General features: G+C 41.4%; 1 protein-coding gene and 1 long non-coding RNA gene across 2 annotated transcripts in view; one reads left to right on the top strand and one right to left on the bottom strand.

Moving 5' to 3' along the window:
• LGI1 (leucine rich glioma inactivated 1) overlaps window positions 1–17,113 on the bottom strand; it is a 39,676-nt gene extending 22,563 nt beyond the window's left edge. The window contains exons 1-2 of the mRNA XM_046027485.1: window positions 16,674–17,113; window positions 16,200–16,271 (exon numbers count right to left, since the gene is read on the bottom strand). Coding sequence (XP_045883441.1) covers window positions 16,200–16,271; window positions 16,674–16,888 — 287 coding nt within the window. The 5' untranslated portion in view covers window positions 16,889–17,113. The remainder of the gene's footprint in view (window positions 1–16,199; window positions 16,272–16,673) is intronic.
• LOC123955438 lies at window positions 17,092–19,154 on the top strand. Its single transcript, XR_006821276.1, has 3 exons — window positions 17,092–17,181; window positions 17,457–17,560; window positions 18,478–19,154. It is a non-coding gene; the product is annotated as an uncharacterized LOC123955438 (long non-coding RNA).
• Window positions 19,155–19,569: the final 415 nt, after the last annotated feature.

Here is a 19,569-nt window from a genome sequence, read left to right as displayed (position 1 = left end):
GGGGTGGAGCCCTGCATTGGACTCCCGGCAGAGAAGTCCAGGAAGCAGGGAAGCAGGGAAGCCTGCTTCTCCTTCTCCCGCACCCCCTGCTTGTGTTCCTCCTCTTGCTGTCTCTTTTTTACCAGATAAATAAATAAAATCTTTTTTTAAGAAGTCTTAAAAAAACCATCGAGATAAACCCTTAAGATATATGTACTTTTCATTGTGTATATTTCAATAAAAAAGTTTCTTAATAAAAACAAGAAAAATAATAAGGTAATAATGAATATCTTGTCTTTTGATTCTAAATTCAAATGTAGTTTTCTGTTTTTTTTTAAGATTTTATTCGTTTATTTGAGAGAGAGTGAGAGAGCATGAACAGGGGGAAGGGCAGAGGGAAAGGGAGAAGCAGACTCCCTGCTGAGCAGAGAGCCCCAATGCAGTACTTGATCCCACAGCCCTGGGATCATGACCTGAGCCGAAGGCAGATGCTCAGCTGACTGAGCCACCCATGTGCCCTCAGTTGTAGTTTTCTATGGACAAGGATTCTGTGGACAAAGATATATAAAGTTATATATACACAATAAATACAGTTGAGTAGGCTATCCATTTTGTTGCCCTATCTATACTTAAAAAGACTAAAAATCATGTTCTATAAAGAGGGTAAAACTCTGATCCCTAATTTTTATGAATTTCTTGGAAATATGTTTGATTTCAATATTATGATTTGTTGTTATTGACCCTGATATTAAAGAATCCCACAGTTGCTGCTAAAAGGAAACTATGCCACCTGACACCATCTTCACATGCGACAGACCTGGAGAGGACCAAGGTGGCCATGTTTTATAGCACATGACCTGTGTCCCTTCCCACAGATTATTAGGGCAAGAAGGGCTCGGGTCTTCATCCAGGGTAGCTGATTCTGAGGTGGGTCAGGCTCCCAAGGCCCAAATGTCCTGGCTCAAGAAGGTTAGTTGGGTTAACAATGAGTCCCCTTCTGGGGATTCGGAATCAGCATAAATGGAGCCAGCCAGCAGAAGAGCTGAAGGAGAAAGGATGCCTCAGGTTTAGTTAGCTCCATGGCATGCAAAGTGTGTGCAAGCCACACTCAGGAGAGAGCAGAATGTGGAAGAGGCCTCACAAAGAGCGGGAAATGTTGCAGCAGTGGGGATGCCTAGATCTGTGTTCAATCTCAAGCCACTGCTTCTCAATCTTGGTTGCACTTGGGAATGACCTGAGCAACTTTAAAAATACTGATACCCAGTTTTGCCGTGAGGGGTTCAAGTTAAATTCTACATGTGGGGTATAGCCTCGGCATTGGAATGTTCAAAAGCTCCCCAGGTGACTCCCCAGGTGCAGCCTGGGCTTTCCTTCTGGGCCAGTTTCCCTACTCCCGTTCCCCTCCTTTACCTGTGGCCACCTCGAGAGCAGTCAGCTCTCCTTGCAGCAAGTCTGGTTGGAGCGGTGGCTCTGGACATGGAGGTGTTGTGGACTGTCCTGTCCCATAATTACACGTAGTAAGAGTCTGCAATAATATGACTCAGATTTGACAATCATCCTCACAATAGCATCATGGAAGGGTTGGTGGGGACCAGTGCACTATGTGAATGATCTTGGTACTCTGAGCCAGAAATCAGAGATCTGGATCCCATAGACTTTCCAATCAGGCATCCTGGGGATTTGTCTGGAGATAGTGTAGAATCTGCCCTTCACTCCTGGTCTTGTGGGAGCCTGTGAGGTCTCTGCCATTTCCTCTCTTTTCAGCGAAGGAAAACACCAGGCATTTCCCTGTACAGTTTTGGTGGAGTTGGACACAGGGATGTGCGATGAGCTATCTGTATCTCACCACCAAAGGTGATGTACTTACATCTCTTAGCACCCTCACAAATTCAGTAGGAAAAGGAACTATAGGAGGAATGGGGAGGACATTTTCTCCCTCTGCAACCAAGGGAGTATATGTTTCCTTACGAGAAGGAGATTTAGGAAGACCGTACATACCAACTGTTAATTCTAGACAGGCAATAGCTCATTATTTAAAGAATGGTGTTGCCTTCATAATAGCTTATATTTTATAGACTCCTGCTGGATTATATTCTTTGGTCTTTGGAAAAACTTTGGAAAACTTTGGAAAGAGGTAGAGGAGTTGCTAATATCTGTTTGAGGGGAGGAAACTGAGGCTCAGAGGGCTGTTAAAAGCTTTGCTTAAGATCATGAGGCCCAAGACTACTCATCCGGTAGCAGCTCAGAATAGGGTCCTAATATCTCCATTCTGGCAGATAATCATGACAACACTGCTCAGCTCATGGGTTTAAGAAATCTAGTTAAATAATAATCCCTTTTTAAAAGAAACTAATTAATCAATTTAAGTAGTCTCAAAGTAACATTAAGATCATTTAAACCCGTATTTTTCTTCAAGTAAAGACGTTAAAATTTTGGAACGCACTTCAGTGTATTCTCTTTATGAATACAATATCCTCATTGTACAGATTCTGCAAAACACAGAAAGTTTAAAGGAAAAAATAAAGATTGCATAATCAAACTACCCAAAGATATTGATACGCATATTCATGAACATATATGAGACATACACATATATATTTATAAAATTGGGATAATGATGTTACCTTCTTCTGCCCTTTTCACGTACTTATTTTATCATGAACAATTTCTCATGACAAAAAATTTTCGATAATGTAATTTTAACAGATGAGTATGTTTTCTGTTATAGATGTAATTAAATTTTTTTCTTGTTGATTCCAATTTTTATTATTAATCACTGCCATAACCATCCTCATATACAAATATTTTTGCCTGTTTTACCACATCAACATTTAGAATTAAAAATTTTGTTTCTTTTTCTATGAAACCATGTCCTTTGATAATTTCTGTTGCTTTCTGAGCCCTTTTATATATTAAAAACATTACTTACTCTTTTCTTATCTTTATTTGATGCTAAGAGTTTTTCCCTATTGATTATGATTTGTCTTTTCATTCATGATTTTTAACAGTTAAACATTTTACATTTTTAACAAAATGTATCAGCTTCCCTTGTATATTCTTTGCTTTTATTCTTAAAATGTTCTTTCCCACATAAAGATCAATGAAATATCACCTACGTCCACCCTCTTAAATTTTTTCTTTTTAACGTTTGACTCCCCAATCGATTTGGAACTTTCTTTTATGTATAATGTGAGGTGAAACACTGCCTTCATTCTTTCCCAAACACTTACTCAAATTTACTCAAAACCTTTTGTTGAATAATTGATGCTTTCCTCATTTATGAGTGTTGCTTCCTTCAAATGTCTGCTATTTTATTGGGTTTTTCCAAGAACCAAATCTTGGATTTATTTATTATTCCTACTGCTTCCTAATTTGTTATTGTATCTGATTGTTATTTATGTTCTCTTGATTTCCTCAAGATACTGAGTTTAGTGCTCAATTCATATATTTTTATTCTTTTTTATTTGAAAGGAAAGCATTTAAAAATATGACTTTACTTCCGAGTAAGGCATCCAGTAAGTCTTGAAAGGTAATAATCTTTTAAAATTGCCTATCTGGGGGTGCCTGGGTGGCTCAGTGGGTTAAGCCGCTGCCTTCGGCTCAGGTCATGATCTCAGGGTCCTGGGATCGAGTTCCGCATCTGGCTCTCTGTTCAGCAGGGAGCCTGCTTCCCTCTCTCTCTCTCTCTGCCTGCCTCTCTGTCTACTTGTGATCTCTCTCTGTCAAATAAATAAATAAAATCTTTAAAAAAATAAAATAAAATAAAATTGCCTATTTGATTTCTGCAAGTATTTAGAATAATATTCTTTTTTTTAAAAGATTTTATTTATTTATTTGACAGACAGAGATCACAAGTAGGCAGAGAGGCAGACAGAGAGAGAGAGGAAGAGAAGCAGGCTCCCCACTGAGCAGAGAGCCCGACGTGGGGCTCTATCCCAGGACCCCAGAATCATGACCTGAGCCAAAGGCAGAGGCTTTAACCCACTGAGCCACCCAGGCGCCCCTAGAATAATATTCTTAAAATTCCCTGTCAGTGATAGGATTTTTTAAAAAAAGACTTCATGATTTTATTATTAATATTTCACTGGGAACAGAAGATGATATCTCTGAAAAATATCTGTTCACCTTGAGTTCTAGTTTCTCCTTCTGGTGCCTATTATATCCAACTACCTAGATGGGTGGGTCACATCTCTTCACAAGCAGTAAATTAACACCAAGGCTGTAAAGTTGTTAGGGGGTTCCTGGTTGAACTGAAAATCTAGGACCAAAGCATTTAATTCAAAAGGAGAAAAAAGTGGGCAACAAGGTTAATGTGGAGCTCAGAGTCCTGAGGGGAAACCAAGGTGGCAACAGAGAAGTAAAGAAATGAGCAGATCAGAGAATGCAGATCTAGCTACAGGGGAAGAAGTCAAGTTTCAGGCTGCCAGATAGCCAGCCAAGAAGCCAGAGATGGGAAGCCACCAGAGCAAAAGGACTGGGCAGGCACAGGTGTCGATGATGAGGCTAATGGGCTGCTGAAGTGGTTTCTTGCCCAGGTTCCTCACTTTTCCAGGTTCCAGGGAAGGAGCACAGTGAAGAGCAAATCAGGAAGTCTGGGGTCTTAATTCCTGTGAATTGGTCATAAATCCTCTGTGTGGCCTTATGACTTATCTCTACGTTGTCAAAGGAGGAGGCTAGGTGGTTTCTAGCTTGAAATATATAGGAGTCTATGCTTGCAATTCTGTGGGCTTCATTCATGGAAGAGTAGGCACGGGGAGCAGGGAGTGGTGTGGAGGACGGTCTGCAGACAGCTGAATGACAGGTGTAACCCTCCCTTATCTCAAGCCAAACTGCTCACCTGGTCCTGTGCAAGGGCCCCCTGGTATTACCCATACTTCTTCAAACTTCCTCTAGGTACTTGTGACATCTCCATGATCATCAGAATTGTCATTGACCCACGAGTGGCCTGTATGGTGTCAGAGCATGATCTTAAGCCAGAGCAGATTCTCCTGGCTACTCTCCCCTCAGTGAGGACTACTCTGGATGAAGAAGAAGAGTAAGCAGCCTGCACTTGGTTGTCACTTGGAGACGGCATTGATCAGATATAGAACAGAGAATCTGGTTTTTAAGTTGTAACTGCCACTCATTACATGCATGGTACATGAAGTAGGTGAATCTGTTTCATCATCTGTCAAGATAGGAATTATAATAACAAAAGGACTTCCCGGAAGATTCTAAGAATTACATGGGATAACATATGTGAGCATGTCTCCTATGCTTCTGCCAAAGAATATCTAAGCAAAGAGCATAGACATAAAACACTGGAGCTGGGAGAGCCTTTAGATAGATTTTTTAACTTCTAGGGAAACTGAGAGCTAGTGAAATTGTCACCTGTCCCAGAAAACTGTTATGGGTGTGGTCCTGGGAATGAGGCAGCCATGGGTAGTGTCTGCAAACACAGAAATGCACAAATCCAGGAACATCTGTGATGTATACGTGCGTATATAGGCAAATGAGAGGTGAAGACACCCAGGCGATAAGCTGCTGGGAGAGTTAGGGGCATAGCTGGAGGGATTTGACAACTTGTGTACAGCTTGCTGTGCTGAAATGATTCAGCCTCTTGAGATCCTAATATTCTCCTTTATCCAAAAGAAGAGGGCTGGTTGAATGGTAATTAATAATAGGCTGATGATTCACTTTAGTTAAATGCGCACATTCTAAGGGCATGTGCCATGTGAATAATTTACATTTGAATATTTTAAAATATACTTTTAAGACAGGAAAGCATTAAAATGGGAAGCATCACACGTGAGCACCTTATGTCATGGTGTTTTATTTTGGGGGGTTTTTTGGGTCTCTCATCCTTAAAAAAATTTTTCAGTGAAATTCAGCTGATCCTTAAGAAGACCTCCAGGTCTGCTTCATGCGGGTTGATGGGAAATAGCCCTACTTTAGCTTCACATAAATCTGGTGGGGGGTGAGGGACATTCCAGAGAGATAGGTGGTTTAATTCCTCTTTTTACAGGTGAGGAAACTGAGGTCTACAGAAGTTAAGAGATTTACCCAAGGTCACATACATCTTTTATCAGCAGCAGGGCCAGGATTAGAATGTAGGTTTTAGATTTGCAGGGATCCCCTTGGGAATATTCTTGACATGCCTACTAGCAAAAATCAAGTCATGGATCTACTTCTTTGCTTTTATGGTGTGTTACCTCTTATCCCAGGACAGTCAAACATTTCCTTTCTGGGAGTTGGCATAACTAGTCTAGGAATTGACATAACTAATCAACAGCCCACCCCTCCCGATGTTGTTTATAAATTCAGCCTGTATTGCCCTGGTCCTGAAGCACCAAGGGTAAAGGACTTAACATTTTATGGAAAGCCCATTCTGTGCCAATCCTCATCTTCAGCAGCTTGCCATCTATGAACTCATTAATCTTAAAGTGAACACTATAATTTAGGTTTTATATTCTCCTCTTAAAATGTGAAGGAAAGGGAGGTAAGAGAGGCAAAGTAATTCGAAGCTTGTAACTGGCAAAGCTGGGATTCTGTGCTCAAACTGGTGACGGTCATAGGTGAGGCCATGCTTTCTCTTTTTAGTCCCATCAGATCTGCCCAGTATCTGCTGCAGATCTAGAACAGCCTTGCCTGGAAGTTCCCAGAGTCTATTCCCTGGAATACAAGGCCTTCATAGGGTTGAGAGATTTTACATGAAGAGAAAAACAGATAAGTCTGGGGCAAGTGAGTAAGTAAAGATCATTAGGGTTCTTAACCACACTAATCTTTCTATCCTTAAATAAACTGAGACTCTTCAAAATGGAATGAAATACACAGCTTCCCAATTTTATTGATCATGGGACCTTTTTATCATTGAGCTTTATGTTTAATGGCTATTCCATGAAACATACCCAGGGAAATGCTGGATTAGCTATTTGGGAAATGGCTGTGAGGAAACCTGCTCCAAATAAAACTAGTGAGAGTGTAAATGTAGGCTCAGGGGCTTTTTCCTGTTAAATATGCTGTGAGTGGTAATCTACTTCCTCAGAAAGGTGGAGCATCCCCTGGGAGGTGCCCAAAGCAGCTGTGTGTGCCAAGCTGCTTGACCAGCTGGACAGTGTGGGAGGCAGGCATTCTCCTGGATATCACACTCCATGAATCCACACTAATAAAACTGAGTTAACTCCTTACATGGAGATAGATGTTTTAGTGTATCCTTTAAGGTGGAGTTCTTTGCACTTGCCTAAGCACTGCTAGCAAGCCTTTCTAGAACAAGGTGAGGTATAAATAATTAACTTAGTAAATACTATGAATACCAAAAGCATAGATTCCAATATCCTATGAGGTGTGAAGAGAAGTGAAATGACATAAAATAATTCCAGAGGCTTTTCTAAGCCATGGCTACTCACCACGTAGCCAAGGTGGGAGATAAAATGTACAGTTTCCCAAATTTATTTGAGCACAGATCCGTTTCTTGCTGGACAACAGTTCCACAGGACACGAGTTTAGAAAATGTTGGTCTAAGGCATAACTTTAAAGTATGTAAGTCCTTTTTCTTTTGCTATTTTCTTCTCTCTTTCCTTTTTCCAAGCAAGGAGACCAGGGCTTACACATACAAATGAGAATTAAATCCTAGGGAAACGAGTTGCTCTTGCCAGTAATGCTGCCAGTCTTTCAAAGGGCTTTTGAAACTCCTTCTCATTAATTGTCCTCAGGAATCAGGACACATTCCCCTGAATACCTCCATTAATGGCAAAGGTTGACCCTTTGAGAGGGGGTTGGATTTGGGGAATGGAACTATGCGAAGTCAAGCCCAGTGATTCATGTTCAAGAGGAAGTAGATGCAAGTAGTTAAAAGTGAGGATGTGAGGTTAAGCTCCAGATGTGCCACTTAGGAGGTGTGTGACAGAGAGGAGGTTACCTAAAACCCTTTTATGACTCAGTGCTTCATCTGTGGAATAGAGGTAATCATATCCCCTCATGGGGTTATTGTGATGATGAAGTAAAGAAATGAGGTCGATAAAGTGCTTAGCCTTAGGCAATACAAAAATGACAAACACCCCCTAACAAAACTTTGCCTGGTTTTATTGTATGGCTTGAAACTGGCAGTAAAGATAGTTCGCAAAGAAGGATCTAGAACTGTTTAGCCGTGGAAGCATAGCTGGGAGGAATCTAAGACCTCCCACAGGAATTCTCTAATGACTCCAGAATTGTTTGTACATATAAATTCTGGTCTGTTTTTTTAAGGCGTATTGCTTTTTAATCACATTGTACACAGGCAAACGCCTGCCATCTTGTCATGTAAATGGGCACAACAATTTCTCTCTAGTCCCTGCCCATGGGAGAAATAATGAAATATTGTTTTATCATCAGTCACCATGGGGAGGTCTTGGTAAATTCCCAAGGGATCTGCTTGGAAAATTGAGAACCACATAATTATTCTTAATGATGACTTTATAATAGCCAATTCCATATTATGAGACTCTTTCATTTAATAATCTAATTTGCTGCTTTGTTAGAAATGATCCAGTAAATTTTGTTCATTTCTTTAACGAGACCACCTTCTATATTATATTAATTTATAGGAATTCTACTTGTAGAATGGAAGACAATGCAATAGAATTTTTTTAAGACAGGAAGACACCTCAGTTAATTGAATAGATAGGTCTCAAATGTCAATTTATGTTTTGTTTGTTTTTTAGCCTTTAAAAAAAAATCTGCTTCCAGAATTTTGCCTTCCCCTGAAAATTAGGAAAATATGGCTCCCTGCTCATGTACCATATTCTCATCAGCAATGATCCGCTAGAGCTGAGGATCATGTCAATTTTAGTCAAGGCATGTCTTCCCTGGTTTCCTCTGGTCACTACCACCCACTATTGTCTTATACTCAACTGCTTCCTTTATTTTCCTATCACCCAATCCCCATTGGCATTTGAGTTTGAGAATCACAATTTTATCTATCTCTGGTATTTTATACATATAAAATCTGAGGCCCAGGGACGCCTGGGTGGCTCAGTGGGTTAAAGTCTCTGCTTTCTCTGCTTTCAGCCCAGGGTCCTGGGATTGAGCCCCGCATCGGGCTCTCTGCTCAGCAGGGAGCCTGCTTCTTCCTCTCTCTCTCTGCCTGCCTCTCTGCCTACTTGTGATCTCCGTTTGTCAAATAAATAAATAAAAATCTTAAAAAAAAATCTGAGGTCCAGGGGTATTTCGTGACCAACCCAAGTTCAGAAAGCCCATTAGTGGCTGACCTGGATTTGAAACTCATGTCTTTGAGTTCAGACCTCTTTCCTCCTACCACAGAACTAGTTATCTGAAGACTGGATAGTGTTAATTATTTTGAATAAAATCATGTTTTACAAAATTTGGTGCCAGTTTTTTTTTTTTTTTCTATGAGGAATAAGGGAGAGGATTCTGCTTCCTCTCAGTCCTCTAACCCCAGAAAGGCAAATAGTTCATGTTTTCAGTGAGAGGTATTTGAAGGCAAGATTGCTTAGCAGGTTCTGATGGACACCTTTGGGTAGAAGAACAACATTTTGAATCTAGGATCGTAAGCAAACACAGCCCATACAATCAGAATCTAATCCAATATTGTGGTTGGTCAAATTAAAGTGATTTTCAAAAACCGTAATAAAAACTAACATTTATTATTGAGTTACAGGAACTGTGCCAAGCACTTTCCATCTATTGTTTCATTTAATCCTCAATGCAATCCTGTGCAGTAGGTATGATGGTTATTCCCCATTTTGCAGATGCAAATCATGAGGCTTGATTAAACTTGCCCCAAATCATAGAACTACCAAGCAGCAGAGTGGAGATTGGACCCATGTTTATTTGACCACAAAACCTGTGCCCTTTGCTACTTGCCATATTGCCAGCTCTCCAGGTTAGCCATTTTGATATCACAGCTGTCACCATAAAGGCCCTGTAATCATTTTGTAGCCCATATCTCAACAGTTGGCAAAAGTCATCATCATCGCCAATCAACTGAATATCATTTTGAACAAAATGAGAAAGCCCATCAAGACTACCTTAGGATAAGAAAATTTAAAAAGAGACCACCTTGTGATACATTCAAACACAGGCGATTACAATTTACCTTTTTAGGGATCACTGCCAAATTGTATCTGCCATATCAGAGCAGGGAGGGAGAGAGAGCTAACTCTCATCTTCGTGTCCCTCACAAAGCCCAATGCCGTGCCTGTTGCACAGAAGAATCCCACAATGCGTTTACTGAGATGGGAGGCTTTTGCTTTTATTTTGTTACTGCTTGCAACACTACAATGAATACATACTTTTAGCTAAGCAAGTATAAATAAGTCAGAAAGGAAATTACCTTTCTATTAGGGAACTTTTTTTTTCCATCTTAATACCGCTTAACCAACATTTCGCTTTGGAGGTCTCATCAGACTGAATAAAGGGAGGGTTTTACCCTTCACACACCCTTGATGCTAGTCAACCTCCAGAATCACCAGAGAACCTGGGAAGCAAATATGATTTTTTACATGTCAAAGGCCTAGAAGAAGTCCAAGTGGGACAGAAGAGACTCAGTAATGGGTCTAAGAAAGGCTTTGGATGCTTTGCCTTTTAAATTCTGGTACACTAGAAATCTCTGTTGAAGAAGTTTAACATCATAACACCATGTTTCTTCCTTTTTCTTCTTTTTGGAAGTATAATTTATATGTATAACCAATATACATGATGCAGACGAGGGGACTGAGATAGCCCAGGAAAGAGGGTGAAGAGATTAGGGAAAAAGGCAGCAAGAAAGTGAAGGGGCAGTGAAAAGGAAGGAGGTGTTCGCTAACACGCTGCCACTCTCCCTGGCCTCTCCTGGGGAAGAGAATGTGCCCGTGCCTCCCAGACTGCCCTCCACTATTTTGTTCTGGTCCCAAAGGCAAGGTAGTTTCCTGACTAGACTCTGCCTGACCCATTCAAATTTAGTCTGTATCCATGCCTTCAGGAGGAAGGGTACACATCCTCCAGGAACTGGAGTCTCAGACCTGGGGGCTCCCCGATGATGGTCTGTTGTGTTCTGTCTCACATTTTCTAGGTTACCTGGGTCCCTAAGACAGATTGGGGAGCTCCTCTTTGGCTTGAGGGAGTATCACCCAAGGATTACTCTCTTTGTACGGGTAGTCCTTGGTTCCTCGGGAAGGAGGCCGATTCCCAACGTAAAATGCCAGTATGCGGGAGGTAACTGAGCCTGTGAACAACGCCTTCATTCTGAGGCTGAACAGAACCTCTTCACATTGTTTTGATTCCATTCACTTTCTAGACCTCCACACAATTAGTTCGCGTGAAATCTGATAGGGTACAGTACGCATAAAAAAGAATGTGACTATCTGCTGTTAGGAAAGCAAGACTCTTTAGTATAAAATCTGTGAAAATATGGATTGAATTCAACAAATAGAACCTTGGCTATGGATAACCCTCCATGATGTCCAGAGACATGGGGCAGACAGAAGCACAGATAATTCTAGTAAATGACAGGAAGAACTGGAGATATCCAAAAAGTCTATAGAGTTTGAGAGAACAGAGGTCAGGGAATTAGGTACTTCAGTTTGTTATGGATGGAGCTTGGGGAGTGTCTGTGTGCACGTGTAGTGTGTGTGTGCATGCACGTATGGTATCAATATTATAAATGATGACCTTGCCCAAATATCTACATTCTATTAATGCCAACTCGGGTGTTCAGACTTTCTCTGTTTCCGGGGAACCATTAAAAATGTCCAAGCGCAGGGTGACATGATGAGATCAGTGTTTCTGGAAGTAACACTAATGGAGGCGGGTAGCAGGAGCACCAGATGCAGAAACTCCCACAGCAGCCCGTGAACCCCTGATGGCAGCTTTAATTAGGGCCATGGCCTTGGGGTGAAGAGGAGGTGGCAGGTTCTCATCCTGTTTGAGAGAGGACTTGTCTGGTTGGAAGTGGACAGTGAAGGAGGAGGGCCAGTAACTCCTAAGTTTCTTGCTTGAATAATTGAGAGGAAGAAATCCGTTTTGAGAGAAAACGTTGATTGCACAAGGTTGCTTTCCAGTCACAACAACTAAGTAATTAAAAAGCTGAAAATCAGAGCCATGGGTCATGAGGCATATTGTAGACAACACAACCTAGTTGCTGACTGAAATTGTTACTTCGTCGTCTATTGTGAGGGGCATCAGCTGGCCCCAAACAAAACCAAGCTTATCGATAACAATTACCCCAGAAGCCCCTTAGCATTTAGGTCTGGCTTGAGTAGTCATTAAAGGGTGCTACATTTTTCTTATTCTTGTAATATAAGGAGGAATAGAAAAAGGGGTCAATCACTGCAAAGGTGAGATATGGTATTTTTTTCCTAGACAGATAGTATTTTGAAAGACTAAATGATAAAACCTTAATAAGGATGGACATATTATTTATCTTGTTCATGGTATTTGCTTTTTCCTTTTTTAATTTTTTACTTCTTAGGGGCTATGTACTTGTGTGCTGACTATGGATTAATAAGAGAAATAGTGGAGGGGCCTGGGTGGCTCAGTGAGTTAAATAAGCTTCTGCCTTCGGCTCAGGTCATGATCTCAGGGTCCTGGGATCCAGCCCCGCATCAGGCTCTCTGCTCAGCATGAAGCCTGCCTCCTCCTATCTCTCTCTGCCGGTCTCTCTGCCTACTTGAGATCTCTCTCTCTCTGTGTCAAATAAATAAATAAAATATTTAAAAAAAAATAAGAGAAATAGTGATTATTTTTTTCCCCCAGAGGGATCAATTCTATTGAGTCAGATAGGACCAAATCTCACTGGAATAAATAGAATTTTTTTTCTGACCACATTGAATTCTTATATACGTGGATTTTTTTTTCTTTTTCTTTTCTTTTTTTTTTTTTTTTTTGAGCACAATACTAAAGTCAACCCTGTAATTTGCTCCCTGCAAACAGAACTCTCTCAAGAGTTGGAGGGATCTTGTTAATTAAAAATTTTATAAACAAATGGCAATGTGGCCACATTTTATACTCTTCAGTTAGAATTTTACTTCTGAAATGAGCCTTTGTCATTGGGGATTTCAGTCTGTAGTTGAGAAGAACAGGGCTTTAATGTGTGAAAACACATTTCTGCAAATTCCATTTGCTACAAGCACTGTTCCCCACCGCTAAATGCAAACCCAAATGAATAATCATTCTCATTGGTTATGTCTCACAACTGACTCTATGGAAAACATGAATGAAATTGCGTTTGCCCGGGCAAAGTTTTGTTATTGTGGCTGTTTAAAACCAGAAATAAGATATTTTTTAAACATTTTGTTCAGTGTTTTTGATGAATTTTTATTAGATAATTCTATTCTTTCTCTCCTCTCCTCTGTTCTTGCCCTCCAAAACACATTGTCAGCCGCGGCCTAGCAGGATCTTTCCTCCCCAAACACTGTGTGTAATTTAAAAGGGCACTGCCTCTGTTTTCCTCAGTACCCCAGGCTGACATTTCCAAAAAGTACTTCTCATCATGCTTCTGCAGAAGGTCTGAAAAAGCATTTGGGACCATAACAAAATTATCAGATTGTTAGCATGGATCATGGGAATGGGCCATTTCTTTTCCCTTTTCAACAACAGAGCAAGAAACCAACTGTCTTTGCACAACAATGAAGCAGCATCAAGTCTGAAGTTTATCCCTTCACAGGATAGGACAGGTCAATTTGGTAATCCATGGTCACAAAGGCTGTTAGAATTCATTGCAAAACACAAGCCACCGCTGCTGTGATCCAGGCCTTGTCTGATGGCCAAAGTCACACAAAGGCAAATTCAGGCCCCTTCCTCTTCGTGTTCCGGGAGGGACTGGCAGCCCACGTGGGGTTTTCAGGGCACACGGTGGCCCTGCCCCACAGAAGAACTCTTCATCCGTGAACCATCTATTCCCATCAACGTTATGATTATGGCACAATTCCCATTTGGAGCCTTACGATTTAGTTCCTTCTCGGTGAAAATGAGCTTATTAGACCCTCTTCTGAAGAGGAGGAGGAAGCAAAGAACATTGAGCAGGAAGAATAGGGAGCAAAATCTTTAGGAAACAAGGTGCCGGGATCAGAGACAAAGTTTGACACCTGACACTTGTGCATAAGCTCTGCCCAGGCACAAATCTGCATGTCGAGGTTAGCCAAAGTGAGTTCAGTAAGGACATACAGGGCAAGAATTCCTTGTCCTTTTGTTATTTCTGAAACCTGAACTGCTTTTAGAAATAAGGGCTGGAATGTTCCATAGGAACTCAGAGCATGGGACACAGGGGCATGGCACACACTCGGTGTGGGCTATTTAAAAACCAGTTCCTTGGCTTCCCTCTGTGATTCTAAATACGTGTAATCACATTACCCCGCAGCAGCCGGTAACTATTCCTATACCACTGTCCAGCATCTGCGCTTGGGAGGCTGGTCCCCTGGCAAAAAAAAAAAAAAAAAGTAGACATGTTCTAACTGATTGGGTTGCTCAGTCCAGGTTTTCTGTGTCACAGCTAATGTCTATTTAGTGTTGGAATATTAGAATGTGTTGACTGATGCTTCTCCTTGAATTTTAGGGACTCATCTATTTAACTATCCTGGGAGGGAAAGAGGTGCCTTAGCTCTGGAAAAGGATGCTCTTTAAATGAGCCATTTATTTATTTAACAAGTGGACAACATAAGCACAATTATCACTTTTCAGATACAACCAATTCTTATGCTGCAGAAGGATCCTGCCATGGGAGACTTTACCTCTCTATGTACTGAAGACTCTTTTTTGGATTTGTCTGATGTGCTAACTCTTCCCCTAATCATACCAGTAGCCATCAATCAGATAAATCCCTTAAGAATATTCTGCTCAATTGCATATCACCCCAAGACACTAGCTAGTAGAAAGACATTAGCCAACATTGTTACATAATGTCCGAACACCTGATCAGGTTTGTGAATTCAAAGAAATAGTCAAACCAGTTTTGGAATTTCATATAGATAACACAACAGATTAACAGATTTAATTTATAGATTTTTTTTAGCTTTTTAGCTTTATGTAAAAATTAAAAACACTACCTTTCCTAAAATGTGTGACCATTTGTCATACCCGATGCCAAGCATTTTCTCTACTTAAATCTTATCTCTGATAATAATCCTTCAATGTATCAATACCTCCATTTTATAGATGAGGAGACTGAGGCTCAGAGAGATTTAGTCATTTGCACAAGATTCCTTGTCTAGTTTCTAGTGAGTGCTAGGGTTAGATTTACACAGGTCTCTCCAGTTTCAAATCATGCTGTTTGTCTCTGTATACATAACCTCAAACAGCCAAAATGGCCAATTAAGGCAAAAAAAAAAAAAAACCAACCCAAAAAACAAAAAACAAGCAAGCAAAAAACTTGTGTCCTGAATCATACAGTTCAGATAACGAAAACTCAGTTGATCAACAATTGGCTAATTTCCTCCTGGAACCATATTACTACAACTTCAATCTGTCGCCTGACACCTGAGTCTGGGGAGACCTCTTGACCCTCACATGGTCCAGCTCTAAGAACTAGCACTCCAATGGCCAAACATTACACGTCAGAACAAATTATACATGTGATATTGTGCCTGTGGAGAAATCGAATTTCTTAGTCAAATATTGTTTTTTGACTATTTTGAGACATAGCCAGAATAGGTGGTTCCCTCGTGGCTAACTCAAAACATACAGCAAAGACTAATCCTTCGCACCACCCTATATTAATATTTTCTTTGCCTCCTTGTAAGGCGATTAGTTATAAGAGATGGGAGATTAGAAAACAATCTCACGAGAGTTAATATATTAAGGAGTTACCTAGAGAGTACCCGGATTTGTTTTTCCCCACATGGTAAATCATACAGAGTAGCAGCCCGCCCCAGATCCCCAGGAGACAACATCTTGAGCGCATATGTTATGCAGGGTTCTCTATCGACTAATTCAAAAACTCCAGGGCAAAATAAGCAAAGTTCCCAAGTCAAAAATGAAAGTAAAATAGTGGCATGGAATTGGGAGCATTGTTGCAAACATTCCAACAACTTCATAAATAGCCGTTTGAGTAGCCAGCATTACAGGTTAGCAAATTTACCATTGCAAAGAATCAACCTGCACTGCTTGTGTCCAGTCCCAAACAAACCCAGCTACCTCTGACTTTACTGATCGTCTTTTTCTTCCCAGAAATGCAATCACATTTGACAAAATTAATATTGAGATCGTTTTACTAGAGGGCTTATCCAAATATATGCTATATTAAAAATAGTCATGATATAAATATTTCTCACAAGAGCTGCAGCGATGGTGTGAATAAAAAACTCCCTTCTGAGATTTCAGTAAAACCAGATCTCACAAAGGATCTGAAAGAAAACAAACAAAAAACAAACAAACAGACATACACAAAGAGACGCACACACACAGAACAAACCTTATGTTAATCCAGTTTAGCAAAACAGTCACTATTTTGACACTATTTTATGAAGTACCATACTGTTCCTTCCCAGATGGAGCAGGAGAGATGAAATCGGCTACAGGTTTCTCATAATAATGTTCAGGGGTGGGGGATATCTAAGCATGTTCCATAGCAGCTTAATCAAAATTAAAATTTCCAAATGCAGCAAAATGTTAGCACTGTCAAATGGCCAAGCACGCAAGAGGAAATTCTCTCTCCATGCCCTCCTACCGATACATACAAAGCCCCAAATACATCGGCTGGAATTTTTAAATCGTAAATTAGATATCAAAATGCTTACGGGCCTTACAATGAGATAACATCAGGAGGAACGGTGCGTGGAATGGATCTGGCATTCTCACATAAAGCATTATCTTTGGTACAAGTACACACAGCAGGGCATTTTGGCTTCGCTGGTTTCTTCCCCTCAGTCAGCAAAAGCGCAGATAAGAGACATAGGAAATAAGCAATTCTTTTCAGGGGGATGCAGGCAGTTCCCATCCTTTGGCTTCTCTCTGATTCCATGCAGTCGAAAAAATATCCCCAAACATGAACAGGGCTTCTGGAATTCAGCTGGTGATTGTCTTGCTCTGAGACAGGTCACACAGGAGTCCACCCGTTTCCTTTGCCTCTGTATCTCTGCTTTTCAAAACGGGGACCTGCAGCTGATTCGTGAGCTGCTCTTCGCTCCAGCAACGCACTGCTCTGGGAAGAGACCTGTGAGGTGCTGTGCGATGGGAGGGACCCAACTGCTGGAGGAGAGAGCCGACTTGCATCACCACGAGAACACTGAGCACAGACCAGTCTTCGAAGGCAAAGTGAAGTGATGTAACAGAAAATAAACAGCGTTTTGCTTGCACCGAGAGGCCCTTTAATTGTTACGAAAAATAGGACGGCTTTATGTCTTATTAGTGGGTGGGTGGGCGGGTGGGTGGGAGCAGTCATCTTGTATCAGATCTCGGCAGTCTCAGAAACCTCTGGGAATCTGCTGTGCATGTAGCAAAAGACCGAGTGAGAAAAACTCGCTTTGGAGCCAGCCCTGGCTGGAAAAATGAAGTTAAATGAAACTCTCTCTCTCTCTCTCTCCCAGTAGCATTTGGCTAAAACCTTGGTATCGCTTGCTGATTCCACCTGACTGATGCCATCGTTGAAAGACAAATAGGAACACATGGAGAATGTGACTTTCAGGGAATGAATGTGAGTAAACACTTTTCTGACACTTACCAACTCTTATGAATTCTTGCTTTTCATAATCCGCCCCCCACCCCCATGTGTAAGCCATCCCCTCCTTCCATGATGAGGGAGGAAATGAGGGTGTAGACAGCCCCTGTGCATAATCCACCCTCCTCCTTTCTCACACTCCCTTCATCAGCTGTAGGACCAGAAGCCCTAAGGGAGCTCCCTGCCAGCAGGAGGCAGCCAACTTTGGCTTCTGAGGGACCTGTAAAAGCCTGGTTTAGTCAGGAGGCTCAGACAGGGCTGGGAAAGCACGGGATTAAGAGCCAGAGCCCTGGCTTTGAGGTCCCGGTTCTGCTACAAGCTAACTGGCCTTATCCCTGCATCTGTTCGCCTGTCTGTGAAATGGGGATGGTAGCATAGGTGTTCCATAAATATCATGAACATTACATCAAAGTGGTAAGCTATCTCACTGTCATATCTGATGGGAAGGAGAACATATCTTTGGAATAGAAAATTTATTTAATGAAAACCAAACAGACCTTGACATTGGGGCAAGGTGGTATAGTCCAAGGGGGTGGGAAGACCCTTGGCTTGGAGGACAAGGAGGAGAATAGACCCTTGGTTCTCTTACCATGCTGAAGTCGGCCACTCCGGAGCTGGCCCAACTGGCCAGGGGATGTCAGTCTATAGTCCTTTCTCCTGGTCAGCTTCTTAGACTGAAAACAGTAAAAGGACTGTTTGAGCAAATGCATGATTATGACCAAACTCATCCTCCACAGGAACTTGATGCATTGGTGGTCTACCCCTTCCCTCCCATCACATGCCCCATGCTCACTGCAGTCACTTGTTTAATTTCTCTAAGCTCTGGAGGTGGGGGGAGGGGGGCAGTGGCAGGCATGTTCACTCTTGCATTTGGTTACCCTCTGTTTACCCAGAAGACTGTAAGCTTCATAAGGGCAGAGATCCTGCAGGGACTTCAGTGCCTGGACAGATGAGCAAACAGTTCACCTTCTAGAGCAACAACAGAGTGTAGAGGCTATTCATGACCAGGACATGCTCATCCAATGAAACTTCACATCCCGTCTCAGAGTTACAATAGAGGAATTTGATCTCATCAAGGGGGCCAGAAGATAATTCCCTGAAGAAGTAATGACTGAGCTGAGTTCCCAGGTAAGGGGGAATGAAAGAGAGAGCTGGAGCTTTCCAGATAAGGCAAATAGACCCAAGGGACCGGCCTCGACTCTGAGGACAGCAGACACCTCTGCAGTGTTTTGGGCAAGGAGTGAAATAATCTGGTTTGTGCTTCAAAAGGACCAATAGATTATGATCATTAGACCGGTTTTTGAGGGCATATAAATGTGTTATATTTTTACAGAAAAGGAAAAAACCTCCATGCAAGAGAAGTAATGATTTTAGAGTAGATTCTACTAATGTTTCACTATCTAAGTCTCTATGGAGGGAAGCAATATATGATAGTGTTTATAATAACTGTGACCCATGGGCAAGCCCCACTTGAAATGGTAAAAGTGTCACTTAAAAGTTGGCTGCAAGCCAGATTTCTATAAATTGGGTCTTGTTTCAAGTGCACACTGGAAACTTGTTCCATAAAATAATTATGTGGTAAAAATTTCATAGAGGATTATTTTTATTCTAACTACCCATCCCCTAACTTATATGACTTATAAATGATGCATTTTGTAATTATAAAATAAAGACCCCCAGAACCTTCAGGAATTTCAGAGTTTTCAGATCCAATCCCCAAAATGTTACAGGTGGGGAAACTGAGTTCCCAAGAGGTCATACAGATGGTGGGGAGCAGAGTAACCATTCTGTGTGAGGTGAAGTTCTCACAGAGATGTGGTGAAATGGATCAGTGTGGTTAAACAGGGTAAGTCGCTCCCTGTGTTTCACTTTCAAATGTATCAAATTATCAAGATTGCTTGATCAGCCCTTTGCTTTGCACTCTGTAGACACTCAGGGAAAGGGTGAGCACTTTCATTTTTGGCCGGACAAAGGCAGAAGGGCAA

Source organism: Meles meles, chromosome 13 (genome assembly GCF_922984935.1).
Source record: "Meles meles chromosome 13, mMelMel3.1 paternal haplotype, whole genome shotgun sequence".
Lineage (NCBI taxonomy): Eukaryota > Metazoa > Chordata > Mammalia > Carnivora > Mustelidae > Meles > Meles meles.
Note: the sequence above shows the minus strand (reverse complement) of the source record. Positions and strands in the feature narration are given on the sequence as shown.